The 27,388-nt window shown below is 36.6% G+C and overlaps 1 protein-coding gene across 2 annotated transcripts in view; it reads left to right on the top strand.

Annotated features, from left to right (window-relative positions):
• The window catches only part of ZEB2 (zinc finger E-box binding homeobox 2), a 131,873-nt gene that overhangs the window by 97,493 nt on the left and 6,992 nt on the right, over positions 1-27,388 (top strand). For both annotated transcript variants that reach the window (XM_054562743.1, XM_054562742.1), the window contains 5 exons: positions 14,654-14,842; positions 15,533-15,747; positions 18,357-18,465; positions 19,396-21,365; positions 22,743-22,923. In XM_054562743.1, the coding sequence (XP_054418718.1) occupies positions 14,654-14,842; positions 15,533-15,747; positions 18,357-18,465; positions 19,396-21,365; positions 22,743-22,923 (2,664 nt within the window). The remainder of the gene's footprint in view (positions 1-14,653; positions 14,843-15,532; positions 15,748-18,356; positions 18,466-19,395; positions 21,366-22,742; positions 22,924-27,388) is intronic.

Genomic DNA, 27,388 nt, shown 5'->3' with positions numbered 1-27,388 from the left:
TTATACTAAATCATCTACAGGTATGTTTCTCCCTACTAAATTGTAAACAACTTGAAAACACAAATGGTATAGGGTTTTGGTCACTTCATTGTCATAAATCTTAGAATGGTCTAGATCAGACAGAATTTCTGAAGAAATGAGGGAGCGGATGAGAGACAACACTTAACTTCCCCTTTTATCTTTCCAATTTGACATATTCTCTGGCCTGAAATAACCAACTAGACATAGTCATCTCCCATTATTCTATTCTCCCAAACAAGAAAGTCTGTTTCATTTGACTGATTTCTAGCCTTTATATCCTCCTCTATTTTGTCAGTTCACATTTCTTCAATAATTCTTTTCTTATTGTCCATATTCTCTTCTTAGTATCTTTAATTGCACCTTAGTACCTTTACGGCAAAATTCACATTCTTCTCTGGTATTAGGTGCCACCATTTCATACCAGCAATGTTCCATTTTTATCAGACCAAATCCTTGTTAATATCAAAAAAAGAATCTCGCTTATGCCAATCTGAATCTTTGGCCATGCTATTCCTTGAGATACTAATCTGTCTCTCGCCTTCCTCCAGTCATTCAAATTCTCCCCACCCTTTTGTTCTTCAGGGACAGCTCACATCCCATTTCCTCAATGTGGTCATCCTTGAACACCCAAACCACATCAATCTCTTCCTTCTCTGAAATCCCACAGCCCTCAGGTGCGCAGGACTAATTTTGGCATGTTGAATTGTTCCTCTTTTTTATATAGTTTACACCTGTTTTACCTAGTTAATTTCATGAGGACAAACAATTTCTTCAGCTGTAACATGGAGGTAGATTATCGTGATATCCACCCCATAGGATTGTTGAGGTCATTAAATACATAATGTATATATTTGCCTTAGTAAATGCCCCCAAAATGTTTGCTTTAAGGAACAGGCTATTCTTTGTTTTCTTCAAAGTGCCAAGTGTAGCAGTGAATACACATGATACACATTATGACTGTTAAAATAAATGAATGAATGAATGAATGAATGAACAAGTAATTGGTGGAGAAGGAAATGAACTCTGAGAAGGTGTCCTGAAAAGGGGAAAACATTCCCTGTGGAGGGAATTAAGTCTAGCATCTTCAGAGTGAAACCAGGACTTAAGTTCCTAAAATCAACTTGTTAAAGGCAAAAAACAACTTTCTAGAGGTTTGCAACCTTTTTACAACAAAGTTAAATTAGCAGAATAGCAAAATTGGTTTATAACAACATAGAGCATTGCAACCTCTGATTTATATTAATAACTTTCCACATGGCATTTAGTGTTTCTACACTAATTTTAATGTTTTAAAAATGAAAGAAAATTGTATATTTTAAGTCATAAGACAAAGAAGGCATTTTTACAAAAAACCTTACATCTTCCAGATGTTAATGAGATTCAAATTCAGAGTAAAATTATTAAGTAGAATTTTTTAGAGTGTGTGAAAAAACTATTTTCCAAGAAGATTAGAGAAATGGAGACACTTAGGAGCATTACAAACATGAGTTTGTCTAAGGGCTAATAGTAACAAGGATCTATCTTAGGTACATGATGATCATGAGCATTAATGCGGTTCCACATGCACATCAAGACCCAAATAGGCCCCTGTTGTTTCCTCTTTGAAAATGTGAAAGTTATATTTACTCAGACAATCTACTTCTCTAGTTATAAAGGGCTATTAATACACACCTGCACCTTTGCTTCCTCTGCTGGGGGCGGGGGGGAGAATGGAAAGAAAGCACCTTGCATCTAGAACTGGGTAAGGCCAATTTAGGTCTGTCTTCTTAATCTTACACAAAGCAAGCAAATTATTGTCCAAGAAGGAACGACATATATTGACTCTAACTATAATCATTAAACATGGTTTCAAAATTTTAAGAAGAATACATAACCGCTTTCACGTATGAAAAACAAATGTTCTTTTGGAGTGCTCCAGATTCTAGAGCCAAATAACCTACATTTGAATTTTGTCTCTATCAATTGCTAGTTACATGAACTCAAATGTATACTAAGCCTTTGTTTCTACATTGATAAAGTGGAACTAGTGATTCCCTGTGTACGAAGTCTCATTGTAGGGGTTAAGTGGTATAGCATTTTTTTAAATATCTATTACAAAGCCTGACATATACTAGATGCTCACTGGTTTTGTTTTGTTTTTGCCAGTTTGTTTGCATGTACAAGTGAGCTTTAAACCATTTTCATTCATTAAGAAGTAAACACATTCTGAACTGTTTTCACCTTTCACAACGGTTCCTCATTAATTCCTTCTCAAGAAAACAAAAATGCAATGTTTCACAAATTTGTAATGGAAGGACTAACCAGTCCATGTGAGGGCCTTTGTCAGTTAAATTCCTTTGACATCTTGCAAAACTAACCAAACAAGTAGTAGACAAGTTTCTTTTCACTGCTCTCGTAGTGAACTTCAGGTTAAAATACGAAGATTAAGAAGGAATAGCTTCATTTTCTATCTCACTTCTTTAACTAGCATCCCTTTTTAAATGTAGAAGAGGATTTGTAGTAATTTTAATGTTTGTGTAAAATGATGATGAAAGCTGTCAAAGATTTTTCCCTTTACCTGGTCACTGACTAGCATCAGGAATCATATCTTTCTTCTCTTCCTGTTCTGTATAACAATCAAATAAGTAAATAATAAAATGTTTGTCACTTGCTGATAACCACTAAGATACTTACATTCATTCTTTTCAGAGTATTTGTTTTGTGAAGAATTTGAACTCAGACTTGAGAAAGAAACTTTAAGGAAATAGAAAATCTAATTCTAGTCCTGTGGGAATGAAAAATCTTACAGGGCCAAAAAGGAAAACAAAAATAATAATGACAGGAAAAATTCACAAATAAATAATTATATCCTCATTAGCAATTCAGATCAATAGTCACTTAGAGACACCCTACTAAGTGCAAGGCATTTTGTTAGGGATCATGAAAGATACAATGAATAGTCACTATCATTCTGGACTTAACATTCAATTGGGTGAATGAATTCAGAAACGTGTGTAAAATGTTTAACACAATTTTGGACGTAATAAATGTTCAACAATTGCTAGGCATTATTATTATTATTTATTATTATTATAATACATGGATTAAGGTTTTTACTTGAAACACAACAAGCTATGTAGGTTCAAGTGAGAAGTGTTCCCTATTGCAGAGGGCTTCTGACAAAACGTAAGATCAAATATTGGAGACATGAAAGCAGAAGATGATAGCAAATTTTAGGGAAGATTCTCTTCAGGAAAAGGGCTTGCTAAACATGCCTCTGTGTGAAAGAGAGAATGAGAAAGGCTGAAAATGTAAGACTGGGTGAGAGGTTGACTGGGTTATCAGAAGAGTTGTAAGGGAATAGCTTTTAGGTGGAAGCCTTGGCTATGGGTAGAGAGACATGCTTTTAGCAATAAGAGCAGAAAAAAGAAGGATGAATGATGGTAGATTTTGTCTGAATTTAAGGCAGTTTAGGGGATTCACATTACATGTGTTGCATTCTTTGAAGTAAATAGAAAAACAGTGCGTGAGTTAACAGTAAGGGAATGAGAAAAGGGTTGGAATCTTGAGTGAAAGTGTAGAGCAGTTGCTGTGGACAATGTATGGAGATGTAATTATCATCATAAAAGAATATCCTGTTTTCATAGCACAGGCTGAAATAGGTCAATACAGTTACAAAATTTTTCTAGACATTTTGGATACTCTAGGAGCAGAGAAATTGGGCTAGATTTTAATTTGTCAAGGTAAGAATGAAACAAGAATAAGAGACAGGGATGGAAGTCATTTCAGGCTTCAAGGTGAACTGAGGCAAGTATCAAATCGGAATGGGTGAAATAAACTGGGGTACTTGTCAGGGCCTGATTATCACAGTGACATACCTGTTTCAGGGGAATGAGGAACTCAATGATGCGGAAAGGCAGAAAGTTGAAATCAGAGAATGAAAGTCCCCAGTTCTGGTTCATAGATACGAAATTGTCCCAGGGTTAGCCCAGTACCAAGGCATGCCCATCCATGTTGTTGGACAAGAGAAAGTCAAAGCACTATGAAGCCAGGGTTCCCATGGACTATCTTCTGAGTAATCGCGTTTTCCAGAATGATAACAATGGCAGTCGCGGGTAAACATAATAAGAAGACTGCCATTTTACTTGAGCTATGTAGGCAGTATTATAAAACATAATGGAGAAAAATGAATGACTTAAACTTCAAAAAATACGATTACAAATTGGAGGCTTTTTGAGCATAGAGGTCAAGTTTATTCTCCATATTTCCCTTCAGTAGGCACAGTGTTTATACAGCCTTGATGGTTGATAAACAGTTTGTTGAATTAATAAATAAAGGAATAAACAAATAGGTGATGAGCAAATTAATAAAATAGGAACACTGGTTTGAAACAGTAGTGTGAATTAAGGAGTGTGTTGACCCATCCTCTTTGGTCTGTGTGTTAAGGCAGGTGAAAGCAGGAGTGGCTTTGCTGGAAAGGGCTGTGAGGGACGGGAAATTAGCAAGGGATGACACAGTTTCATTTAATCTGAAGAAGTGGAACCATAGAGGAGGATCTCATTAAGCATGTGGGGGAATAAACAAGTAATATGTAAGAGTGGAAAGCAAAATGAACCGTGAATAAAGTCTCTAGTCCTAAGTGAAACTTGAGACATTTTTTTTATTTACTATAACCATAATAAGTAATAAAAATTCACCTTTGCAAGATAGTTCATAAAGTTACTTTGTATTGAGTGCCTATAGAAACATGATTAAAAATACAAAATATCCAAATTAGGAAAATACAATTCTTAAATATTAAATGGAAATTTTAAATGGACATCTCAAGTGGAGAATTTAAAAAACATTTATGGTATTTTTGCTTTGCCCCAGAAAAGACTTAGATGTAGACTACCCAGTAAAAAAACATAAAGAATGAATGAATAAATATGGATGGGCTTCAGAAGAACAGGAACATGAAAAGTATACCAAAAAATTTTAAGTTAATATTTTATTTATATTGAAGTTGGCATTTACATTGGCTTTCCCATACTAATTTCATGGTGTTATAGTGTTATTTAGAACTATTTATAATGTCATAGTGAACTTTTCAGCATCTAAAATCTATTCAGATCATAACCAATCAGTTAGGCATGATGAAAAAATAAAAAATGGGATTCTTGCATAGTGAGTTACCATGATATAGCTGAAAAGTAATGGGTTAAGAACCAGGATACATGAATTCTCCATCCAGCTTTTTCAGAACTTGTGTAACTTTGCATAAATCATAAACCTGACTGTACCTTAGTTGTATCATCTGTTAAATAAGGAAATTAGACTAGTGGTTTCGGACCCAACCCTTCCTTCTAATGACATTTTACTGAGAAGCGTGAACAAAGAAAATAAAAAGCAAGAGCAGCGATAGTCGTCGTGGGAGGGAAGGTTATCATGGGAGTTCTCAGGGATCCTGCCTCATGGTATTATACCCGGACCTGCGCAGTCACACCGGTCCCTGTGCTTGAAGTCCTCACCCATGGTTTGATACTTTGCTGCTGACATTTTCACAGGGCCACAGAAATTATGTAGTCAGTCCTGCTTATACCTCACAAAATACATTTGGATAACAGTGCAGTATAACCAGGATGGAAAGGTGTGGGATCAGGGATTCAAGTCCCAAAGTACCACCTAGAAATGCCAGTTCTGTCCAGTTTTACACAGTCCTTCCAGTGTCTTCAGAATAACTGAATCCCAGATAAACATCTAGACCTAGAATGAAAATCTTGCTTGAACAAGAAACATCTTGGAGCAAGGTACAACTCTCCTAAATTGGTATTACTAGCGATGAGGTCAGCAGCTAGCTAGCGGTTAAACCTCCTTAAGCACAAATTCTGTAGTCGTATCATTAACATAGAGAAAGTGGGGAAAAGAGTAAGAAAGTTTCTGGACCTTTATTATCTTCTTGGTAAAGCTTCCAGTTTCTCTTATTACTCTTACATTAAGCTTAGATTAACACTTTTAAATTAGATAGCTTTTTTATATGGGTAACAGAAGCCACACAGTTTGATCGTGAGGTATTTCTCAGCAAGGGTTGAGTGCATGTATAGTGTTAATCAATTGTGCAAGGTCAGTTAATTAGATAATTCAATTAGTACCCAAATACTTAACAGGGAGTCATATTATTATGAACTATGGCATTTTCTTCTTTTGTAAAATATCTATCACATTTTTATAGGATGGAAGAGTTTTACCATCCAATGAGATATGTCGTGCAAATTATCGTTTTCATATTTTAGTTAATTTCATACAATTTGTTTTCAAAAATAAAGTAGAGGAGAGGTGGGTTCTGAGGAGAGAAAAACAGAAGTAACCCTTGGCAGGTCAGACGGGAGGATCGTTTTCAAACTGTAATCAGTGTCCACCCAGGAGAGCCTGTCACTTCCTGGCTAATGAATGCTGCGGTTTCATTAGCTCTTTGCGATTAGCAGCAGCTGTCTTCATAGCAAGAGCTCCCACAAGAAATAACTGATACCTCAAGCTTTTTGAGTGTCTCCTTCATTCATTCAACAGATATTTTATAAACACTGTTTCCCTTGTGATGTGTCCGTAGATTCCAGGCAGCTCCAAAATACTTTGTTCTTAATCTGTATATGGGGTTCCTCCATCAGAAAGCTGTGTTGATTGGAGTTTTTAATGGAAAAGAATACAGTCAATGAAAAAACAAATGGGTTGGGGTGATTAATCAACTGAAATTATGGAATTCTGAAACTTCAAGGATACCCCAGAAAGCATATACTGGCTCACCTTATGGGTGAGAGTATTGAGATAAAAAAATACGAAGAGCTGAGCCAATATGAGGAGCCCAGTGACCCAGGACCTGGTCTAATTATTTAATGATTGAGCTTCAGCTGTGTGCTGGGCGCTGTACACGGACCTGGAAATACAAAGCTGAATAAGACATGATCCATGCTTCCGTCAGCTCACAGACATGTAAATGACCGATTACAACGTGACACGATAGGTTCAAAAATTGAGATATGCAGATGATATTCAGTAAATGCAGACAGACTGAGGGTATGAACTCAGGCTGAGATAGTCAGGAAGGCTACCTGACAGGGGAGTAATTCTTTGACTATCCCAGAACCATACTGAATGCCTTATTTAGCCAGGTGAAGCAGAGAATTGAATTCCTAGAATAGTGATTCGTAAACTGGCTGAGTGCCAGAATCCCCTGAAGGACTTGTTAAAACACAGATTACTGATTTCATAGGTCTGGGGTGGGTCCCAAGAAATTGCATTTCAAACAGGTTCCCAGGTAATAAATACTGATGTTTTGAGCCCGGAGACCACATTTTGAAAACCACTGCTCTAGAACATCCTTACATGTTGTGTATAAAAAAAAAATTCACTGAATTGCTGGGCAAAACCACCCAATTTTATAAACCCTCTAACATATAATAAAAATAGTCTAAAATCTTTTTTATTAATATACTAATTCCAAATTTTTAGATTCCACAGTAATGTAAAAGATAATACATAGTATCTAATTTTGGAATTTTTTTAAAGGCATGGATTCTGTATGGATACATAGCAATCAAAACTGTCTAAGCCTTAGTAGTCTCTCAGCCTTGATATTCACAATCTAATATAAACCTCCCTTTAAAGTTAGTCTCTGTCCCTAACCGGGCTACTTCCTGCTGTTTCAGGAGATATTTGATCCTGCAGAGTAGTATGGATTCCCATCTTCCTATTCCTTCTGCAAGTCTCCCTCCTAAAGCTCTTATGCATGGGTGACTCTCAGTGGCATCGAACATGTGCTCCCCAGAGAAAACCATTGCAGAGCAGGCATGGAGAGACCAGCTCAGATGCTGTACGAGTTCCCAAGAAAAGAAGAAAACTTTGTTGCTCTTGACAAGCCTTCCCTGGCTTTCCACGTACCTCTGTAGCAGGCGGAGGCTCTGGTGGGCTGCCCATGTAACTGTGTAATGAGAAAACTATCATCCTTTTCCCTCACGGTTGTTTTTAGATTTCTGGTGCCAATATGTATTTTGGAAGCCTTCTGCAAAAAGGCACACATGCATTTTTAATAAAGAAACACTTACATTCCATTAATTGGTCAACTTTAAGTAAAGTAGCTGTGAGAATTTATATACCTCAACAAATGCTGAGGATGGACTTGTTTAATCTAAAAAATTCAATATAGATGACTAAATTAAAAATAATTTCCTGTTTTTTAAATCCTTTAAAATGTTAGTAAACAGACTATTTTTTTCAAAAAGATGATGAATGCAGTTACCTAGATTTGTGACTGTTTCTTCTGGTCCCTTTGCCTGGATGTATGAAGTGAGTAAAAACCAGATTATTTGATAAATGCATAATTTCTATGTTATAGTGAAGAAGTACTCATATGTATGTACAATATATACATATAGTCCCCTGCTACACATTTACTCACATGTATGTCTATATTGAAGAATCACAAGCAGGTCATGTGTGTGTCTCTAAATACGAGAGTCATAGAACGAGGGAGAAATTATCAGTCAACATGACTGTGGCCTCATCCCCAGCCACACTCTCAGGCACTAGTAGGCACTCAATAAACAGTTATTAAATGAAGGGAGAATGAATGATTCCACTTAGGTTTTTACATATATTTGCTTTAACTCTTCTAGAGCCTCCAAGATATTTTCCTTTCCAAAAGAATTGTTTATTCATTTTGATGTTTATTAAAATGGTTTAGCATAATATTCAAATGTTTCTTCATTTTTTAATGAAAATTAAAAACATACTGGGTATTAGACAAGTGATAATAGAGTACCTGTTCTCTTACATGAACACATGCTTGTTACATATAAAGAAAAATGGTGAGGTGGTAAAAGTAAAAAGAGGGAAACAAAAAGAGAAAGACTAAGTATCAAGGTCTCATTATAATTAAATCACTTTTAAATACTAAATTAAACTCACTTTTAAGAAGCTTTGAGAAAGTATCCTAAAACAACCCACTTGTGGAGAGTGCTGACAGATTTGAAGACCAATACATCTCTTAGAGTTCTGTTAACATTGCCTGTCTTTTAGGCAATAATTTTTAAAGCCAGTCCGCAGTGATAACCTACCATTATCTTTCTAAAAATATCAACCTCTATCTAAACTAGACATAAAGGTATTTATGAAAGTATTAATAAGCAACATTAGTAAGAGTAACTATCATATTTTTAAGAAATTTGAGGGTTTTTTGACTTTGGGACCTAGAAATTTAACCTAACAATAATAAAATACATGTGATTATGAGGAAACATATTTAGTTAATGAAATTCTTTTTTTTGTTTGTTTGTTTTTTGTTTTTTTAGATAGAGAAAAGTTTACTTGACCTTAGGGAAGGTTGAGATATTTGTAAGACATCAGGGTAAATTTTAGGACTAAATGCAAAATCTCTGGAGAAGGTATGGAAAGAAATTACTTGAGGTTTCTTGTGAGTTTTTATTATGGTTTGATCATAAATACCATGCAAATATCCTTTGTTTAGTGTATTTTGGCAGTTCCTCCTAAGAGACCAAGGAGTGAAGAAGATTACTGGGGGGAAAAAAAAGTAAAATGAGGTTGATTTTAGACTAGAAAAATGCAGTGGGGGATTCTATAACTTTCTAGCCAATTTTCTACCTCATTCCTATGTCCACTGTACGTATTATAAACTCTTTGCAAAAACCAAAAATGTAAACTTCCACATAGAATCAAAATTTCATTTTTCCCAACAATTTTGTGAATAACCAAAATGTAATCCCCTCATTTGTTCTATTATTATAACAATTATGATGATTTGGGGTCTAAGAGACTGAAACACACGTGGCCTAAACTCAGAACAGGGTATGTCCCAGGTCACGGAATCCCAGGAGGGCTGACAGCAGAGCCCTGGAAGGACAGAGCTGCAGCCCTGCCTCAGAAGCAAACACAGATGAGAACGTGCTGTCTGGACCTGCTGTTCGTCTCTGCTTTTCTCTGTATGCCTGCTGCATTCTCTCTCTTCATAAATCTCACTCTACGTGGGCTCTCAAATCCTTTGTTCTGCATCTTATAGCTGTAGTCACTTGAGGGGAAAAACTTCCTTGATGCTGTCTTCAGAACAAAGTCCTAAAATCATAGGAAAAGGATTTACTGAACTCAATTGGATTTGTTGGCTACCCCTGGACCAATCAATAGTTTGGCCTGGAGAATGGAAGACTAAGATGGATTCACTTCACATGCAGCTTCATTCACTGTGATTAGGGGAGCAGGACCATGCAATAACCTGGCAGCTGCCTTGGGTATCATAGAGCTTGGCAATAGGGAAAATGGGCGCTATTCCTACGCAAAGGAGAAAGCCGTGGTGCAGAGCAGGAAATCCGCATGTTACTAGTACTCATTGTTGCAACACCAGGCAAAACCCACATTATATCCATGATCGTTATACAATACCTGATAAAAAGAAGGCCAGCCCATTTAAATGAGTCCAGATATTGAGATGGATAACTAATAGCCTACCTATAGCACATGAATAAAAGTCCTGATGGGGCAAATCGATGTAAATGATTGAGTGTTATCTTCTTCATGAAATCCTTTTTTGAATGTTCACCTGGGCCCTATTGAACTCTTGCGAGTACAAGGTCTGTCCAGAAAGTATCCAGCCATGTACTATGAAAAATGGAGACATTTGTTGAAAAGGTACAAGATACAAGAAACTTTGTAAACAGGACAATAATGCCTCAGTCTCCTTCAAAGTAGGCACCTTGGGACTTCACACAATTCTCCCAATCACCATCAGCTGCCCCGTCTTATTTTCCTGAATCTCATTGATGGTCTGAAATCTCTTCCCTTTCAAGGGTCATTTTAGTTTTTGGAAAAGGCGGAAGTTGCAGGGCACCAAATCTGGGTTGTAGTGGGGCTGAGTCACCTGCGTTATTTGATGGTTCGCCAAAAGCTCTGCAGGAAATGTGATGCATGAGTGGGTGCGGTGTTGTGATGAAGCTGACAATCACCAGATGCCCATAGCTGTGGCCTTCTGAACCATCTGAACAGTTTCCACGGAGGGACGTTCAAGCTTAATGCAAAATTTGATGGAGGTTCGTTGCTCTACTCACTCAGTCATTTTGAATGCATCAGCCACACAGTACACATGCTCACTCAATGGCATCTACTGTCCCCACTGACTAGAACAACAAAGTCATCACTGTTCACGCATGCACATTCCAGTCCACTCTCCTTGGCTGCCAGGTTACGTGGATGCCATGCAAACCATTCTCGTTATGTTAACAGTGGCTGGACTTTTTCTAGACAGACCTTGTATTTATGATCCACACTACAGTTTATCCCATAACTGTTCTACAATTGCTTGAATAGTAGAACCAAGTTTCTAATTCAACTATAGGTATCTTATCTTATGTTTCCTTTTACCAGAAGACTTTACACCAAGACTACTGACAAGGAAATAATTTATTCCACATGTATTTCACAAATGATTTTTGAGAACCTACTAATCTCTAGACAACATACTCAATGCTCAGGGTACAAAGATAATCAAAGATGATCGTTAAATTAAGAGAGTACAAAATTTGATGTCTTCTATCCCCATCACACTTGACATAGAAGTCTAGCATGTCCAAATTTGATCTAGCAAATAATTGCCTCTCAAAACATCAGTAGTGTTTCTAGATGCAGTTTAGTTTTGCCTATCCAGAAAAATCAGAATTCTTTTCCCTTTTAAGCCAAAAAAGCTATTAATGCAAATCAAATTGAATTTGCATTTGATTACATTTCTGATGGAAACATTCATATGCAAATCAAAATTCATGCAAAGATAGCCAGATAATTCAAATAGTTGCTGAAATATCAAGATAAAATTAGGATGTTAAATGTACATCCATCATGTGTTTACCAGGACTAAGGATCCACAAGAGAGACAATGTTCTTGAAAAATATAAATAAGCTGTGTCTTGAACATGTAGCATGTGTGTAGGTCTGGGTTCAGAGGGAGCTTTTACATTACTTTCTACTGCCACAGTGCAGAAAAAGAAGTCAGTCTTCATCAAATCAGTTAAGTTGTTCAAAAGAGGTTCATTTTGGATCCACCATTTTGTCTCCTCTTTTCCTTGCGCTTAAAAACAAAAGTTGATTTTTGATAGATCTGAGGTTATTCTGATTATCCAAAACAATGGACAAATAGTTTGTGCAAGTCGGCAGTTGCTTCATGCTTTTTAGTGACTTACCGGTATAAGTTAAATGGCATCATCAACAATGATCACCAATAAGTATCATTTGGAAAACATCCTTAGCATCATGAGCATACCAGTGGGAATGTGATCTGACTTAATCTCCTAAGAAAATATTTGAGATTTAAGGTTCTGAGAGAGGATTTAAGCAAAATTTCAAGATAAAACATCTCAACCCACTATTGCGCATTTCAAAACTATATTTGAAGGAAATATAGACCTTGGAATCACACTGCTGCTCTTTTTACAATTAACAGAAGTTGGAGTGGCAAAAGAGAAAGTTTGAGATCATCCTATTCAGGAGTGTTAGCACTTAGTTTAATATCCTACAAAATGTAATGCTCCCCAGTTCTCTTCCATTTGATCCAGTGTAGTAGCTTATAGTTTCAAGTCTTTTTAGTATCCCAGTGGTCCCTGCTTTGGTGAATGTCACCTACCATATATCGAATTTGAAAAACCTGAACTTAAGGGGAAGACTTTAGCCTTCTTACCGCCTTTGGCGTACCTGATTCTTTCCCAAGACTAGAGATTTTACTTCTGAAGTATCTCTCAAATCTAGCCCCTTCTCTTGTAGTCTCTATCACTAATTCCTTAACCTTTATCTTTTTTTCTGGCCTATGGCAAGAGACTCCTAACTGGTTGCCCAGAATCAACTTTTCTTTTCCTGCAATCCTTATCACACTGTAGCCATATTTTTCATTTTAAAAATGCAGATAATCCAAAATTTCATCCATCCATCCTCCTTTCTTAATACCCTTCAATGGCGTCCTGTTTCTCTTTAAATAAAAGCCAAATCCTTGACAGGGCTGTCACACGCTGCACGGTGTGGTTCCTGCCTGCCTCTTCACCCTTATATCCTGTGGCTCCGCTTTCCCTCTCTGTGCTCCAGTGCTGTCCTCTTAGCTCCTGAAATGCTCTGTGCTCCTTCCAGGCACCACTGCTCTTCCCCAGCTTCTAACGTTCACCTTCAGGCATTTTCAGTTCATGCCTTCGTGGTCTTCCAGACTCTGTCAGGTCCCCAACAGGCCCCCCTGTCACTTCTCTCATACCACCATACAACTTCCTGTCATAATACTTACTTGAGTTTGTAATGTTATATTCATTTTTGAGGTGATGTCATTTGTACTGACCACCCCTGTGGCTTCCTGAAGGATGAGACTGGGTCTCTTTTTTGCCTTTCAATACAAGACACGATGACTGTCACATACCAGGCATCCAGTAAATACTTGTTGAATTCATGCAAGGTTCCACTTTCTATTCTCCTCTATAATCCACAAGTTCACAAGAGTGAAAGCCAAAAATGAAAATAAAATAAAAACTGACTGAGTTGTTTTGAAGATCACCCTGCCACAAATTACCAAAGAGAATTAGTACAGCAAGTACTGTGATATCTTTTATGGCAGAGAAGGTGAGATGAAGAATACAGTGTTATCAAGGTTAACTGCTCTCAGAAACTATGAAAGTGGAACTCCACCAATAATAATACAAAGCGTAGGGCTTTTGTTCACCTACTTGTAGTAGAGAATAATGTAACAGCCACTCTCCCAACTCTGTCTTGTGCATAAAATTTTTTATTTAGGATATTTAAGCCGTAACTTATTTTAGAAACATATCTAGTAGATTCAAATATACAGTCTTGTCACACATTGCTAAAATTGAGTTACAACTATTATGCATTTCATGGGAATAGAGTCATAATTACAAAATTAAAAAAATAATACCAAACTCATACAGCCACAGAGCCATTTTCTTAACTCACTTTGTAACTTTTTATTTTATTTCTATCCGTCATGAACTCAATTTTATTCTCAGCAGTTTTAAAATACTGAACAACATATTGAAATTATAGTCAACGATGAACTGCCACATTCCATGATTTTTTTTTAACAAAGTCGCATTATTATCTCTCTAGGAATATCTGTCTTTTCACATCTGTCTCAGAGTGTGTAGCCCTGGTCCTCTGTGACATTCAGAGTGAAGGGTTAAAAGCTTTTATTTAGCAACAGGATGTATCTGTGGTTAGGGACGTTAAGTTTTGTGGACAAAAAAAAATTTAAATATACCCTTATTAAAAGACAAGAACATTTTTTATAGACTATTAAAGTAGCTTTGAGCCTAACACTTACGAATCTTAGAATGTACGTCTGTTTAAAAAAAAAAAATCCCTAAAAATGATTTGTGAGTTATGTGGACTAGTATTCCTGGAAGAAGAAAATCAAATGTGCCTATTTAACTTAAAGCAAAGTCCCCTTTTTTGGATAGATTATAAGAATAAACAATTAACCAATAGCCAGTCATCTGTAACATTTCTTACAGATACACTAGGTATTTGTAGTCTTTTTGTCAGTTAGCATTTCTTACTAGCAATGATGTAAGCAGACTTGGGCTCCTAAGAAGAAGGCCCTGAAAAGACATTTCTTCTTCTTTTATGATTTCAGTTAAGAATGCAAATTGCACATCAGACTTTGAGGAATACTTTGCCAAAAGAAAACTAGAGGAGCGCGACGTCCATGCAGTCAGCATCGAGGAGTACCTTCAGCGCAGTGACACAGCCATTATTTACCCAGAAGCCCCCGAGGAGCTGTCTCGCCTTGGCACGCCAGAGGCCAATGGGCAAGAAGAAAATGGTGAGGCTGTAATTCATTTTTAGCCACTACACTGACCTCTGCAGCTGTTACAATTACAAATGCACTACATGCCTGGGTGTTTACCTTAAAATTTGAAGAACAGCTGCAGAGGCATGGAATTTCATGAGCAAAGATTAGAACTGTAATTTTAGGGTATTGTGAAATTTTTTTGTCAGCAAATTTGTGTCATTTGTACATCCAATAAAGAACAAGAACAATTAGAGCCCATTTCTACGAGATAAAAATATCTAAATTAATTCCTATCTTTCTGAAATATTTCACTTTTGAAAGAAAAAAAAATGTTTAGAGATACTGACCCTAACCTTCTGTTCTTTGCGGACACCTGACAAGCTCCTTCACACTGTGAATTCCTGAGTCATATGTGACTAAAGGTTTACTGCGAACTGTCAGTCACCTAAAGAAAAGTTCCTCGTTTATCAGCTGTTTAAATTTCCCCCAAAAAGCTCAAGTAATTAATTAATTTTCTGGCGCAGTGTGAGCTGATTCCGACGAGTCTGCCCTGGGTATGCGAGGGGACTGGTGTGCGCAGAGGCCGAGTGCAATGATGGCACTCTCGTGGAGCAGATTGCAGTGATTCCTGTCATACCATCCCGGGCAGTCAGCCCATTAGCTGCCATTGATTTACTGACCTTTTGGCCTGCTTCTCTCCCTCTCGTCTCTCGGCTACAGACCTGCCACCTGGAACTCCAGATGCTTTTGCCCAACTGCTGACCTGCCCCTACTGCGACCGGGGCTACAAGCGCTTGACATCGCTGAAGGAGCACATCAAGTACCGCCACGAGAAGAATGAAGAGAACTTTTCCTGCCCTCTTTGTAGCTACACGTTTGCCTACCGCACCCAGCTCGAGCGGCATATGGTGACGCACAAGCCAGGGACAGATCAGGTGGGGGGTTGGTTTTAAGTGATTTCTTTCTATAATAACCCCTTAGAGAAACGATATTGCTTTGATTGGCAATCATTATTAATTTTTCATGGCATTTTGAAGATGCAGATCTTTTAATGGTAATAGCTTTAATTGAGGTCTAAATGATTTTTTGATGGTCTCTTCTAATATGATTTAATAGTCTTATGTTCACGATCGAATGAATGTGTTAATTTCTAATTTAGAAATTTTATTTGCACTTTAACTTGACTTTAGTTTCATTTTTATGTTCCACAAAAAGTGAATGAAATTGTAGCATTTTAATTATACATTATTAAACATCTCAGCAATTTTAATTCCATTTTTCACCCAGTTTTACTTAGAAATTTTTTTCATATAGGCTCTAAGTTTTAGTAAAAGAAATGTATATTTCTTCCATTTGTCATATAACACCTCCAGTTACTTAATTTTTACAAACTGTTACTAGTTTATGAAATCTAATTAAGTGTTTTAAAGAAAAATTTAAAAAGCATATAACATATGTATATATATTGAAAGTAAACTGGATTACTATTAAAATGTTAGATGTACATTAAAATGAGCCCTTCTTAATATGCATATTTGTTGCTGAATGTTAAAATTAATATGCCTCCGTTGGCTTACTTATGTTGAAAATAAAAACTCTATCTTCGACAGGTAGGCAGAGCTTCTTAAATCCTTAAAATAATTGAATAGGATTGATTCACAGTGTCTCTTAAATGTTTTCGCAAACCTGCTCTTTCTGTCCTCCTGGGAGAATTGACTGCACATCGATATTATGATGTGTTCAGATGGTGACAGAAATGGTGTGCCTCAAGTCCCAACAACTGGCCCTCCAGAGCTGGAATCACCTTGGATGAGCTTTGACACCATATCTGTTTTAAAAATTATTAAGCAGGATATTCTACAAAATTCTTGGGTTTTTTTTCTTACCGGCTTTATTTTCTCTGATAAAGGACAATGAGAATAAGCAGACACAATCAAGCAATGGTGATAATACTGTATTATGGAATTTTACTATTTTAAGAGATCAGTTCATGTAAATCATTCCATTTATGTCTAATTGAGCTTGTCACCTGAATGTTTTCCAAAGTTCAGTTATAAAAATTATGCTTGCATAGTTACACTCACGTAACAGTTTATCTCCCCTTGCTTATATGCACAAGAACTCTAGGAAAAAAAAGAGTGCCTAGATATTTATCTAGCATAACTGCTTTAAATTTCACATGCAGAAGTGTGATTGTGTTGGCGCATTATGAATGGTAGCTTTGGTGTTGAAAAGTCCCCTCATTTGCTCATGGCATTTACAATTAGTAAATTAAAATGATTGTATCATATTAACAGTGGCACAACTAAAGTTTATAGTAGTCCTCTGAGGGCTGTGGGGGGAGACAAAGCAGCTGTTGCTGTTTGTTTATGCAACTCAGCAACATATGAGCGCTGGTCCCTCAATGGCGCTCCGCGGGCTGGGCTCTGCTTGATCTTTGAAGGTTGCTGCTGTTTGAACAAACCTCCCTGTGTCCCATGTAACACCATCTGTCTCACTAGGAATGTGGGAAGATTCAGCACACCCTAGCAGTTGTCATACCGTTTCTGTGCTGTCTTTTTGCAAAAGGCTTTTGTGTCATTGCTGCTTGAAAAAGGCTGACCTCCTACCTTGAGCATCCAGAGTGGATGACTGTATTTTTTTTCCTTCAGAATTCGAAGTCACAGTGCTTTTTTTCCCCTTCTTGTTCAAAAAGGTCAGCTGTGTTTGATTATATCTTCACTGCTTTTAACTTGTCTTTTCAGCAAACTTTTTTTCTTTTCTTTTTTGGTCCCTACTCCCTAGCACACTACTAAAAAGGAAAATGGTAAAGTCGTTGAAGTCTTTCCTACTGGCCTGTGATAAAACTGCTCAAGCAGCTAGAACCCAAGATGTTGTCTCTTACATTTGATAATGAATCACATCTGATATGCAAACACCTCAGGAAAAAGAGAGTTTACATTTGCTACTAGCACAATGAAGGGGATATTTAAACATGCTTATCGTGTAATGAAATATTTATAGTTAAGGATTGATTTTTGTTTGTGTGAAGTTTTTTCTTCTTCAAATTTGGTATTGCTTCAGTATAAAATATGCTTTTACCTTGATATAGAAAACTTGATAAAATTAGATATTTGTGTGAGGAGTTATTGGGTGGACTATTTAGAATTTTCAGGATAATATTTTTTTCCTTGACAAAACATTTGCATTCCAGTGGGGAATCTTCAGATTTTACAATTTTCAGTAAACACAGAGAACCACAAACATCTTCACAGTTATGTTTTCTCATCTCAGAGGGCTCAAAGAGACATTTTGGAAGAGACACTACGTAGATAATTCTAAAGCAAGTGTTGGATGCACATGTGAAAACGCTTTTTCTTAAATTTGTTCCAATTTTATTGCCAACATTATCACTTTTATTGCAACTCTGAAAGACTGAGTAAATAAATAAACATGCACTCAAACCTTTTGGCCTGCCTGAAAAAGAGGCCTTTTAAAAATATTTATAACAAATCTCCTTTGTTCCTCCTGTGCAAAACTGATGTCAGTCTTTCTCCTTTTCTAGCACCAAATGCTGACCCAAGGAGCAGGTAATCGCAAGTTCAAATGCACAGAGTGTGGAAAGGCCTTCAAATATAAACACCATCTGAAAGAACACCTGCGAATTCACAGTGGTGAGTAGCTGAGGTGCTGGTGCTCACGTTTGCATTTTGTTTCATTAGGAGAGTTTTAAAAGACTGCTTAAAATTTACACAATCTTGTTTGTAGCTTTTTGGAACTACTCATTTGTTTCATACACTATGTGTGTCTGCTTTGTCTTCATGAGACTTACTGTTACCACCAATAGCATGATCTTGGTAGTAAGCAAGAAAAGGAATGCTTATAGTTCCCAGAAATCACAAATGTTTGATTTATCACAAAATCTAGAAGCTTCTTTTTGTCCTTTTAAAAACTCTTCACCTGACTAAATATTTTTGACCTGGTCAAAATTCTGAAGGATATTCGTTTTTGATACCTAACCATGAAAGAAAGAAAAATTGAAGAATTTTGGAAAAGAGCTTTTGTATGATACATAGTCCTTGATTCCTGAGAGCTGTGTATTATTACAGAACAATATCCTACCACCGAGACCTCGCCTTTATAACTATTTTGATAGCTCTGTCAAGTGTTTTATTACCAAATTGGATGCTATTCAAAGGACGAGTTGGATTGGTAGAATCAATGGAATCTCCACAGAGTTGATTAAAGCCATGGCTACACTTCCCTTTAAATACTGTGACATCTTTATTGTGCTATTGACCACACATTAATCTGACACTATGTTTAAATAGGAGGCTGCCGATGGCAAGACAAGATTTGGGCTCTTGCCTGAAAAAGGCATAGATAGCCCTCACCTTCCACTGTTAACATCTTGAATTATATCTTCTCAGGGTAGATAAAGCCCAGAAACAGTTATGGCCACATAATTCTAATCTAAGCACCTAGAATGTAGAGGTACCTCACTGTGTTCCTTTCCTTTAGTCCAACAGACTTTTGTTTTGGTAAACAGTTGTAGTTGTTACTCCATCAGAGAAATGTAATGTTAATTTTAATTATCATTCTAGGTGAAAAACCCTACGAGTGCCCAAACTGCAAGAAACGTTTCTCCCATTCTGGTTCCTACAGTTCACACATCAGCAGCAAGAAGTGTATTGGTTTAATCTCTGTAAATGGCCGAATGAGAAATAATATCAAGACGGGTTCTTCCCCTAATTCTGTTTCTTCTTCTCCTACTAATTCAGCCATTACCCAATTAAGAAACAAATTGGAGAATGGAAAACCACTTAGTATGTCTGAACAAACAGGCTTACTTAAAATTAAAACAGAACCACTAGACTTCAATGACTATAAAGTTCTTATGGCCACACACGGGTTTAGTGGCACTAGTCCCTTTATGAATGGTGCACTTGGAGCCACCAGCCCTTTAGGAGTTCATCCATCTGCTCAGAGTCCAATGCAGCACTTAGGTGTAGGGATGGATGCCCCGTTACTTGGATTTCCCACAATGAATAGTAATTTAAGCGAGGTGCAAAAGGTTCTACAGATTGTGGACAATACGGTTTCCAGGCAAAAAATGGACTGCAAGGCTGAAGAAATTTCAAAGTTGAAAGGTTATCACATGAAGGATCCATGTTCTCAACCTGAGGAACAAGGAGTTACCTCTCCTAATATTCCACCCGTAGGTCTTCCAGTAGTAAGTCATAATGGTGCCACTAAAAGTATTATTGACTACACATTAGAAAAAGTCAATGAAGCCAAAGCTTGCCTCCAGAGCTTGACTACTGACTCAAGGAGACAGATCAGTAATATAAAGAAAGAGAAGCTACGTACTTTAATAGATTTGGTCACCGATGATAAAATGATTGAGAACCACAACATATCCACTCCATTTTCATGCCAGTTCTGTAAAGAAAGTTTTCCTGGCCCCATTCCCTTGCATCAGCATGAACGTTACCTTTGTAAAATGAATGAAGAGATCAAGGCAGTCCTGCAACCTCATGAAAACATAGCCCCCAACAAAGCCGGAGTTTTTGTTGATAATAAAGCCCTCCTCTTGTCATCTGTACTTTCTGAGAAAGGAATGACAAGCCCCATCAACCCATACAAGGACCACATGTCTGTACTTAAAGCATATTATGCTATGAACATGGAACCTAACTCTGATGAACTGCTGAAAATTTCCATTGCTGTGGGCCTTCCTCAGGAATTTGTGAAGGAATGGTTTGAGCAACGAAAAGTCTACCAGTATTCAAATTCCAGGTCTCCATCACTGGAAAGGAACTCCAAGCCGTTAGCTCCCAACAGTAACCCTCCCACAAAAGACTCTTTATTACCCAGATCTCCCGTAAAGCCCATGGACTCCATAACATCACCGTCTATAGCAGAACTCCACAACAGTGTTACGAATTGTGATCCTCCTCTCAGGCTAACAAAACCTTCCCATTTTACCAATATTAAACCAGTTGAAAAATTGGACCACTCAAGGAGTAACACTCCTTCTCCCTTAAATCTTTCCTCCACATCTTCTAAAAACTCCCACAGTAGTTCTTACACTCCAAACAGCTTCTCTTCCGAGGAGCTCCAGGCTGAGCCATTGGACTTGTCATTACCAAAACAAATGAAAGAACCCAAAAGTATTATAGCCACAAAGAACAAAACAAAAGCAAGCAGCATAAATTTAGACCATAACAGTATTTCTTCATCATCTGAAAACTCAGATGAGCCTCTAAACTTGACTTTTATCAAGAAGGAGTTTTCAAATTCAAATAATCTGGACAACAAAAGCACTAACCCAGTGTTCGGCATGAACCCATTTAGTGCCAAACCTTTATACACAGCTCTTCCTCCACAAAGCGCATTTCCCCCAGCCACTTTCATGCCACCAGTCCAGACCAGTATCCCTGGGCTACGACCATACCCAGGGCTGGATCAGATGAGCTTCCTACCACACATGGCCTATACCTACCCAACTGGAGCAGCTACTTTTGCTGATATGCAGCAAAGGAGAAAGTACCAACGGAAACAAGGATTTCAGGTAATGAGACACATCTTTTGCTGTGACAAGAGGAGATGAAAATACAGTAATATTGTTTGTGTACATGCAGGGGAAAAATGTTATTAAAAAAAATTGACTGGTATGGTTTCAGCAGAAGTCGAAGAGTTTGTTTTAACTTGAACCTAAACTGGAAAATTAAATGGAGAAAGAGCAGAACACAGTAGTATTTAAACACCTTTGCCTTAGAGAAGATAAAAAACTTAACATTTATGTTGTAGGTTTGTTTAGAGCTATCCATCTGCTTTTAGGTTCTACTTTGACAACTATATTTGCTATAAATGATATAGGTGCTGAAAGTTAACATTTATAACTCACAGATACACATTTACAGATGTTCATAATTTAAATGTATAACTTTGATAATTGCTTGGTTTTATAGAGAATAGTTTATTTTGAAGAATATTTTTAAAAACATTTTGCACATTCCACATGACTTCTTATGTAATTTTCAAACTAGTAAATAATTTATGTTTTTTCAAATACACAAGCAGGTATGTTTTGACATCATGAAATATGATCCCTGTGTGCAAAATAAGAGCATAAGTAGCAGTGCACCTCTGTAATAGCTGCCCCAGTATTCCAATTTCCAGTACTTCTGCCTTCTCCGTAAATGTATTTGAGCCTATTTAATCTTCTTTAATATTAATTAGCGCAACCGTAGTCTAAGAAAACTGAACTGTGGACTAGCAAATGGAAATGTATGTTATCATGCAAGTTTGCACTCCTTTGGATCAAGACAAAATAAATATCAAGAAATTTAATAATTTACTGATCCACATTCATTATTGCTCAATGCTGAGGGCTGTTTTAACATAGATAGAACATTGATAAAAAGTGTTATTAATATTCCCTATTTCAAATTAGAAAATTAAATATAAAAATATGGCTTGGGGCCTTTAGTTGGTAGACATACATTTAAATAGATTGCATAATAATAACATTTTGTACCTAAATATAAAATTCAATTAAAATGGGGTTTCTGCAGCTACAGATCATTTCTAAAGTTAAGCACACTGGAAAATACACAAATTCGGATATTGAATTTTCACTCATGGCTATTCCCTGATGTAAAGGAAATTTAGTATTTTTGAAAATTTCACTTTTTTTCTCACCTTCAAAATTAACCATTTTCTATCCCTGAAAAACAATGTACCATGTAGGGCAGAAAAAGTTTATGTTTTTGTTGAAATGTGAGACATCATAATATTATTTAGAGAAAGTAATAAGTTTTAAAAAAAAGAACTACATCAATTAATAGCAAACACTATGAGGTTCTCCAAATGATAGTTTATGTGAAATTGTCTGGTATAAATAAAAAGAGAAGAGACTGTGTTGAACTATGTGGTTCTATCACAGGGAGAATTGCTTGATGGAGCACAGGACTACATGTCAGGCCTAGACGACATGACAGACTCCGACTCCTGTCTGTCTCGAAAGAAGATCAAGAAGACAGAGAGTGGCATGTATGCGTGTGACTTATGTGACAAGACATTCCAGAAAAGCAGTTCCCTTCTGCGACACAAATATGAACACACAGGTATGAGTGACTTTGACTAGCTAGTTAGAGCTTCCTGGCCTGCTGTACATTTCATAATATTTAATGAGTACACTTGTGCAACATAAGATGCAGCATATGCTGATACCTTCAACAAGGAAGAAATAATGCTTTTGCCTAGCTCAGTAAGACTTTTTTGTTGCCTGTTTATTGGATCATTTATGTGTTTGTGAGTGTGCCTACCTTTCTATCTTCTGAGTTAATCTGTATACCAAATTCACAAATATGTCAAAGGTATGTTTAAATGGCCAGGACGATGAGACAGTATGACCCAAGCAAGTTATTAAAAATATCTTCTAATACTTAAGCTGTGATGAACCTGTATATGTAAAAATTTAATACCAAAAAGTATAGTCAATGCTGTATTAATTTCATCATACAACAATTAAGTAAGCTATGATTTGGGGGTTATTCTGTTTAGTTCTTATAAATTAGCCATATTTTGAATAAAATAAAAGTGCTAGTTCAATTAAAGATAAGACGTAAGTAATGTAACTGGTCAAATGAGCTACTGAAACAACTTATATAATTAGAAGACTAACATAAAACTTACTAAATTTAATTAACTTATTTCCAATACAGAAAAATTATAGAGTTGAAGAGATGGCAACCTGATTCTTCTCTTTGAATAGAGAGATAGTGGGTTACTTTTTAAGATGAGAGGTGAAGTACCATAATGTGAAGCAATGTTCGTTCCCACAATCCAAGATCTGATCTGAAACTCCGTGTGGGAACAGTGTTGTGTTCCCTTTCTCCCCCTTCTCCCTCCTCCCTTCACAACAAAGGACTTTGGCCTCACCCCTGTCCCTAATCCATCTCCAATTTTTCTCCACTAGAAATTTGGCATGCTGCACTGATCCTAGATGGGAAAAGAAAGAGTGTAAGATTTCAATCAAAATATTGGCAGGGGAAAATAAGAGAAAAGTTCTCATTTTAAAACAGGAAGTCTAATGTCAAACATTTTAATGTAGAGGGGAAAAATTAACCTAACATTAGTGCTTTTGGGGAAAAGTGATGAAGAGACAAAAGGCAAAGAAGAAAAAAGAGGGAATGGTTATACTTTCTGTCATCTTTTGACTGTCTAACTATATGGCACCCTGGGGAAGCACTTGTCCTCATCATCTTCCCTCTTCCCTCACTGAGCATGTGCAGGAGGCAGTGCCTGTGACCAGAATCAGCCTGCAGGGGCGGGGGGGGGGGGGGGGCGGGAAGTTGCGTGAGTCCTGTAACATAAAATGTTGAGTGTAATGTGAAGAGAACAAGGTTGATAAATAACAATGCTCTTACTCCAATCCAGTTTTTTTTTTCCTTCAACTGTCTGATATTAATTGCTATTATTTTGGTAGTTCAACTAAAGATACTTTAATGACAACCTAATTTGAATAGCAGATCCCAATAGTTTTTATGCTTGTGTGATATAATTCAGTTTGATACGTCAAAATTTTCCTACACTTGTCTCTTTTAATAGATATCTTAGATATTTTCTTTAATACCAAGTCCTATTTAAGTATTTTTTTAGAGTAAAGATATTTTCATACTTAAATTTTCTTTAATATTTTAATCAACCTCAAATATATTTTTATTTCATTATTCAGCTACAATAGGCACATCACTGAAGGCATCTTTCCCTCTCTGATTGGTTTTATTATATGACCATATGCAAACTCTATCATTTACTACATGGTGAGTGTAAAACTTTTATTTTAGTGAGGGCTATCATACATATTGACATCCAGTCAATATTTTTTTTAATAAATTACATAGTCCATAAATTTCATAGGCATATAGATAGTTGAGAGACCCAAAAGTTGACAAACACAAATACGCATAATCAATTTGAAAAATAAACTGTATTTTAAAAAATAAAAATATTCTGGTCCTTTAAGATGTCAGAGATGTGCTGCCTAGAAACAAAGCCTAGCAACAAGATGGTACCCATTCAATGGTTTCTCTAACAGTGTGATTAATTATCCTCCTGTTGGCTTCCCAGCTTGTCAAGTTTCCAGTGTGTTAACTTTTTGGTCTCTTGACCAAACATCTCATGTCGTTACTGCTGTCAGTGTATTAGCTTTCATCAAAGTGAAGTTCTTCATAAATTTCTCTAGCTTCATGATATATGTGGAAATTTAGTCCATTTTCCTTCCCTAATTGGGCCCTACAAGCCTTTTATTTCTTTATATTAAGCACGAGTAATATTTTGAGAATGTAATACTAAGAAAATTATAAGTAAGAACAGTGTTTGGTTGACTGCTTCTAAGGTTGGGGAATGAAATTGAATCATATTTGATAATATATTAATTATGAATGTGTCATTGAAAAAGTGTGTTTATTACATGTCCACAACCTAACATAGAGAAGAGTTTAAGAAGGAAATTATGATCTACTTATTTTTGCAATCCTGTACCTTTTTACCTCGACCTGTTAAATTTTCTCCTAGGCAGACATGATAAATTTCCCTCACCAATGGTGTATTGCTGGCTTGCTTTTCTTGGGACCTGGGCTTGGGGCAGAGGAAAAACAAACAAAAAAACAAACAAAAAACACTACATAAATGTTGACTTTGATAGGATGAATTGTCACAAACAAGTATTGTGAAGTAAAAAATCTGAAACCCTTATTCGACACTGTTAAGAACTTATTTGTATTCCACTAAAATTTAAATCTGACATTTATTGAGTACTTTTTCTATTGAGACATTGAGGTAGGTGCTTTTAAATCCACCTTATTTAGAAAAGTAATAAAAACGTTTCTGCTTTTAAATAGATAAAGTGGAAGTTTTAAATGAATTACTAATCCATTTTATTCCTCAATTGTATGAAAATATTTTTCATACCACGAACCTTCCATTTATTAACTTCAGTTATCATTCTAGCTGTCAGGTGAATCATGAACCTCAATATTAGAAAGCAATTTACCCTAAAAAAAGTTTTGATCATTCACTGTCAATTTGGATGTTTTTTCTGAATCTTCTTCATGTGGAAATTTAGTTCCAGGATGTCTTGATTTGAATAGGATAAACCAATCAACAAGTTAAAAACAGGTGAATGTCCAAGTCAGTTACTATTTAAATTGAATTTACTAAATGCTTAGCCATGGAACTTCAGGGGATTTAGTGTAAGATATAGGTCAAAATTCCCCACCCTTCACTCCCAAATTCTTTTTTTTTCACATGGCATAATTGCTGAACATTCATTTTATTCTTTCAGATTGTCAGTTTATAATGCAGAGTTAATATACAGGGTCCAGCAGAAATAAGGCCTGCTTGAGTGTGGTTGGTAGGGTAATAATATGGGTGTAATAATTTATAGTTTTAATTTGGACATTTCACCTAAAATGTCATATGGTGTACTTGAGTGTGATATTGTTATGTTACAGAGTTACATGCCTATGATTTTGTAATTAAAAAGGGGCGTTATTTGTGCCAGACCCTGTACTTTGATTGTAAGCATATTGTTTATTCAAATGAATTCCCGGAAAATTGGTTGCCTATGACTATAGAATATCTACGTAATAGACTGCAGTTTACTGGGTGTCCCCCAAACATTTCTAACAGGCCTTGAAACTTGTCCTGGAGAGTGCTCATTCTCACTAAGGATGCTGCTTTGTGTTTTGTTCCTCTGGAACAGAGACATCAACTGTGACATTTGTTCAAAATTATTCAAACAGCCAATCATGAAATGACCTCTCCGGTTGACCTTTTTGTGCTCCTGACCTGATGAAACATTAGTATCTAAAGGAGGTTGTAGGACAGCTCTACCAATATGCACTGTAGCAACTAAAGTACCAAGAAGTTTTTCCTCTGGAATTTCTCTTTTCTCCATTCAGATTTCTTTCTTCCATGTACGCTGCTCCTGATACACACATCTTGCTTGCAACGTGGAAAATTATTGAAAATGCATTAATGAATATAAATAAAAGGATCTACATTAAATGGGTGCATATAACGTACTGTCCTTGTACGAAACACTCTGCTTACCTATGTTGTCTCCTTTATTCCTATGCCCAGTCCACAAGTGAGGTTACCGAATGATTTTCCTCTTACAAGGACCTTGGCCCTTAGAGAGGTTAACATGCCTAAGAATGCACAGCTGGTCGTAAAAGGTGGATTTAAACTCAAGCAATCAAACTCCAGAAACGATTTCCTCTATTTAACACCGCACTACCCTGTCGCTGTGAATGAAATTGCCACTGCCAGAAATGTCTTTTCCTTGCTTCTGATAGCATCCTTTTCTTTAAGGTCCAGGACCATCCAAGAGAGACCAAATTTGCATATAATGACTTCAAGTTTTCTGGAAGACAAAACCTCTGTCTTTTTCCCCAAATATACTTCTGCTTCCTGTTAAATGACCTTCCTGCTATGGTAGTCTTGTCAAACAGAAAAACACACTCGCTCCAAACTCTTGACATTCCATCAGGCTCCTCGTCTCTATTATCCAGTTTGCCCCAT

Source organism: Pteronotus mesoamericanus, unplaced genomic scaffold, assembly GCF_021234165.1.
Source record: "Pteronotus mesoamericanus isolate MK-2021 breed Mesoamerican mustached bat unplaced genomic scaffold, CSHL_Meso_final scaffold_651, whole genome shotgun sequence".
In the NCBI taxonomy this organism is placed as follows: Eukaryota; Metazoa; Chordata; class Mammalia; order Chiroptera; family Mormoopidae; genus Pteronotus; species Pteronotus mesoamericanus.
The sequence above is the reverse complement of the archived record's forward strand: the minus strand, read 5'-3'. Positions and strand labels throughout refer to the sequence as shown.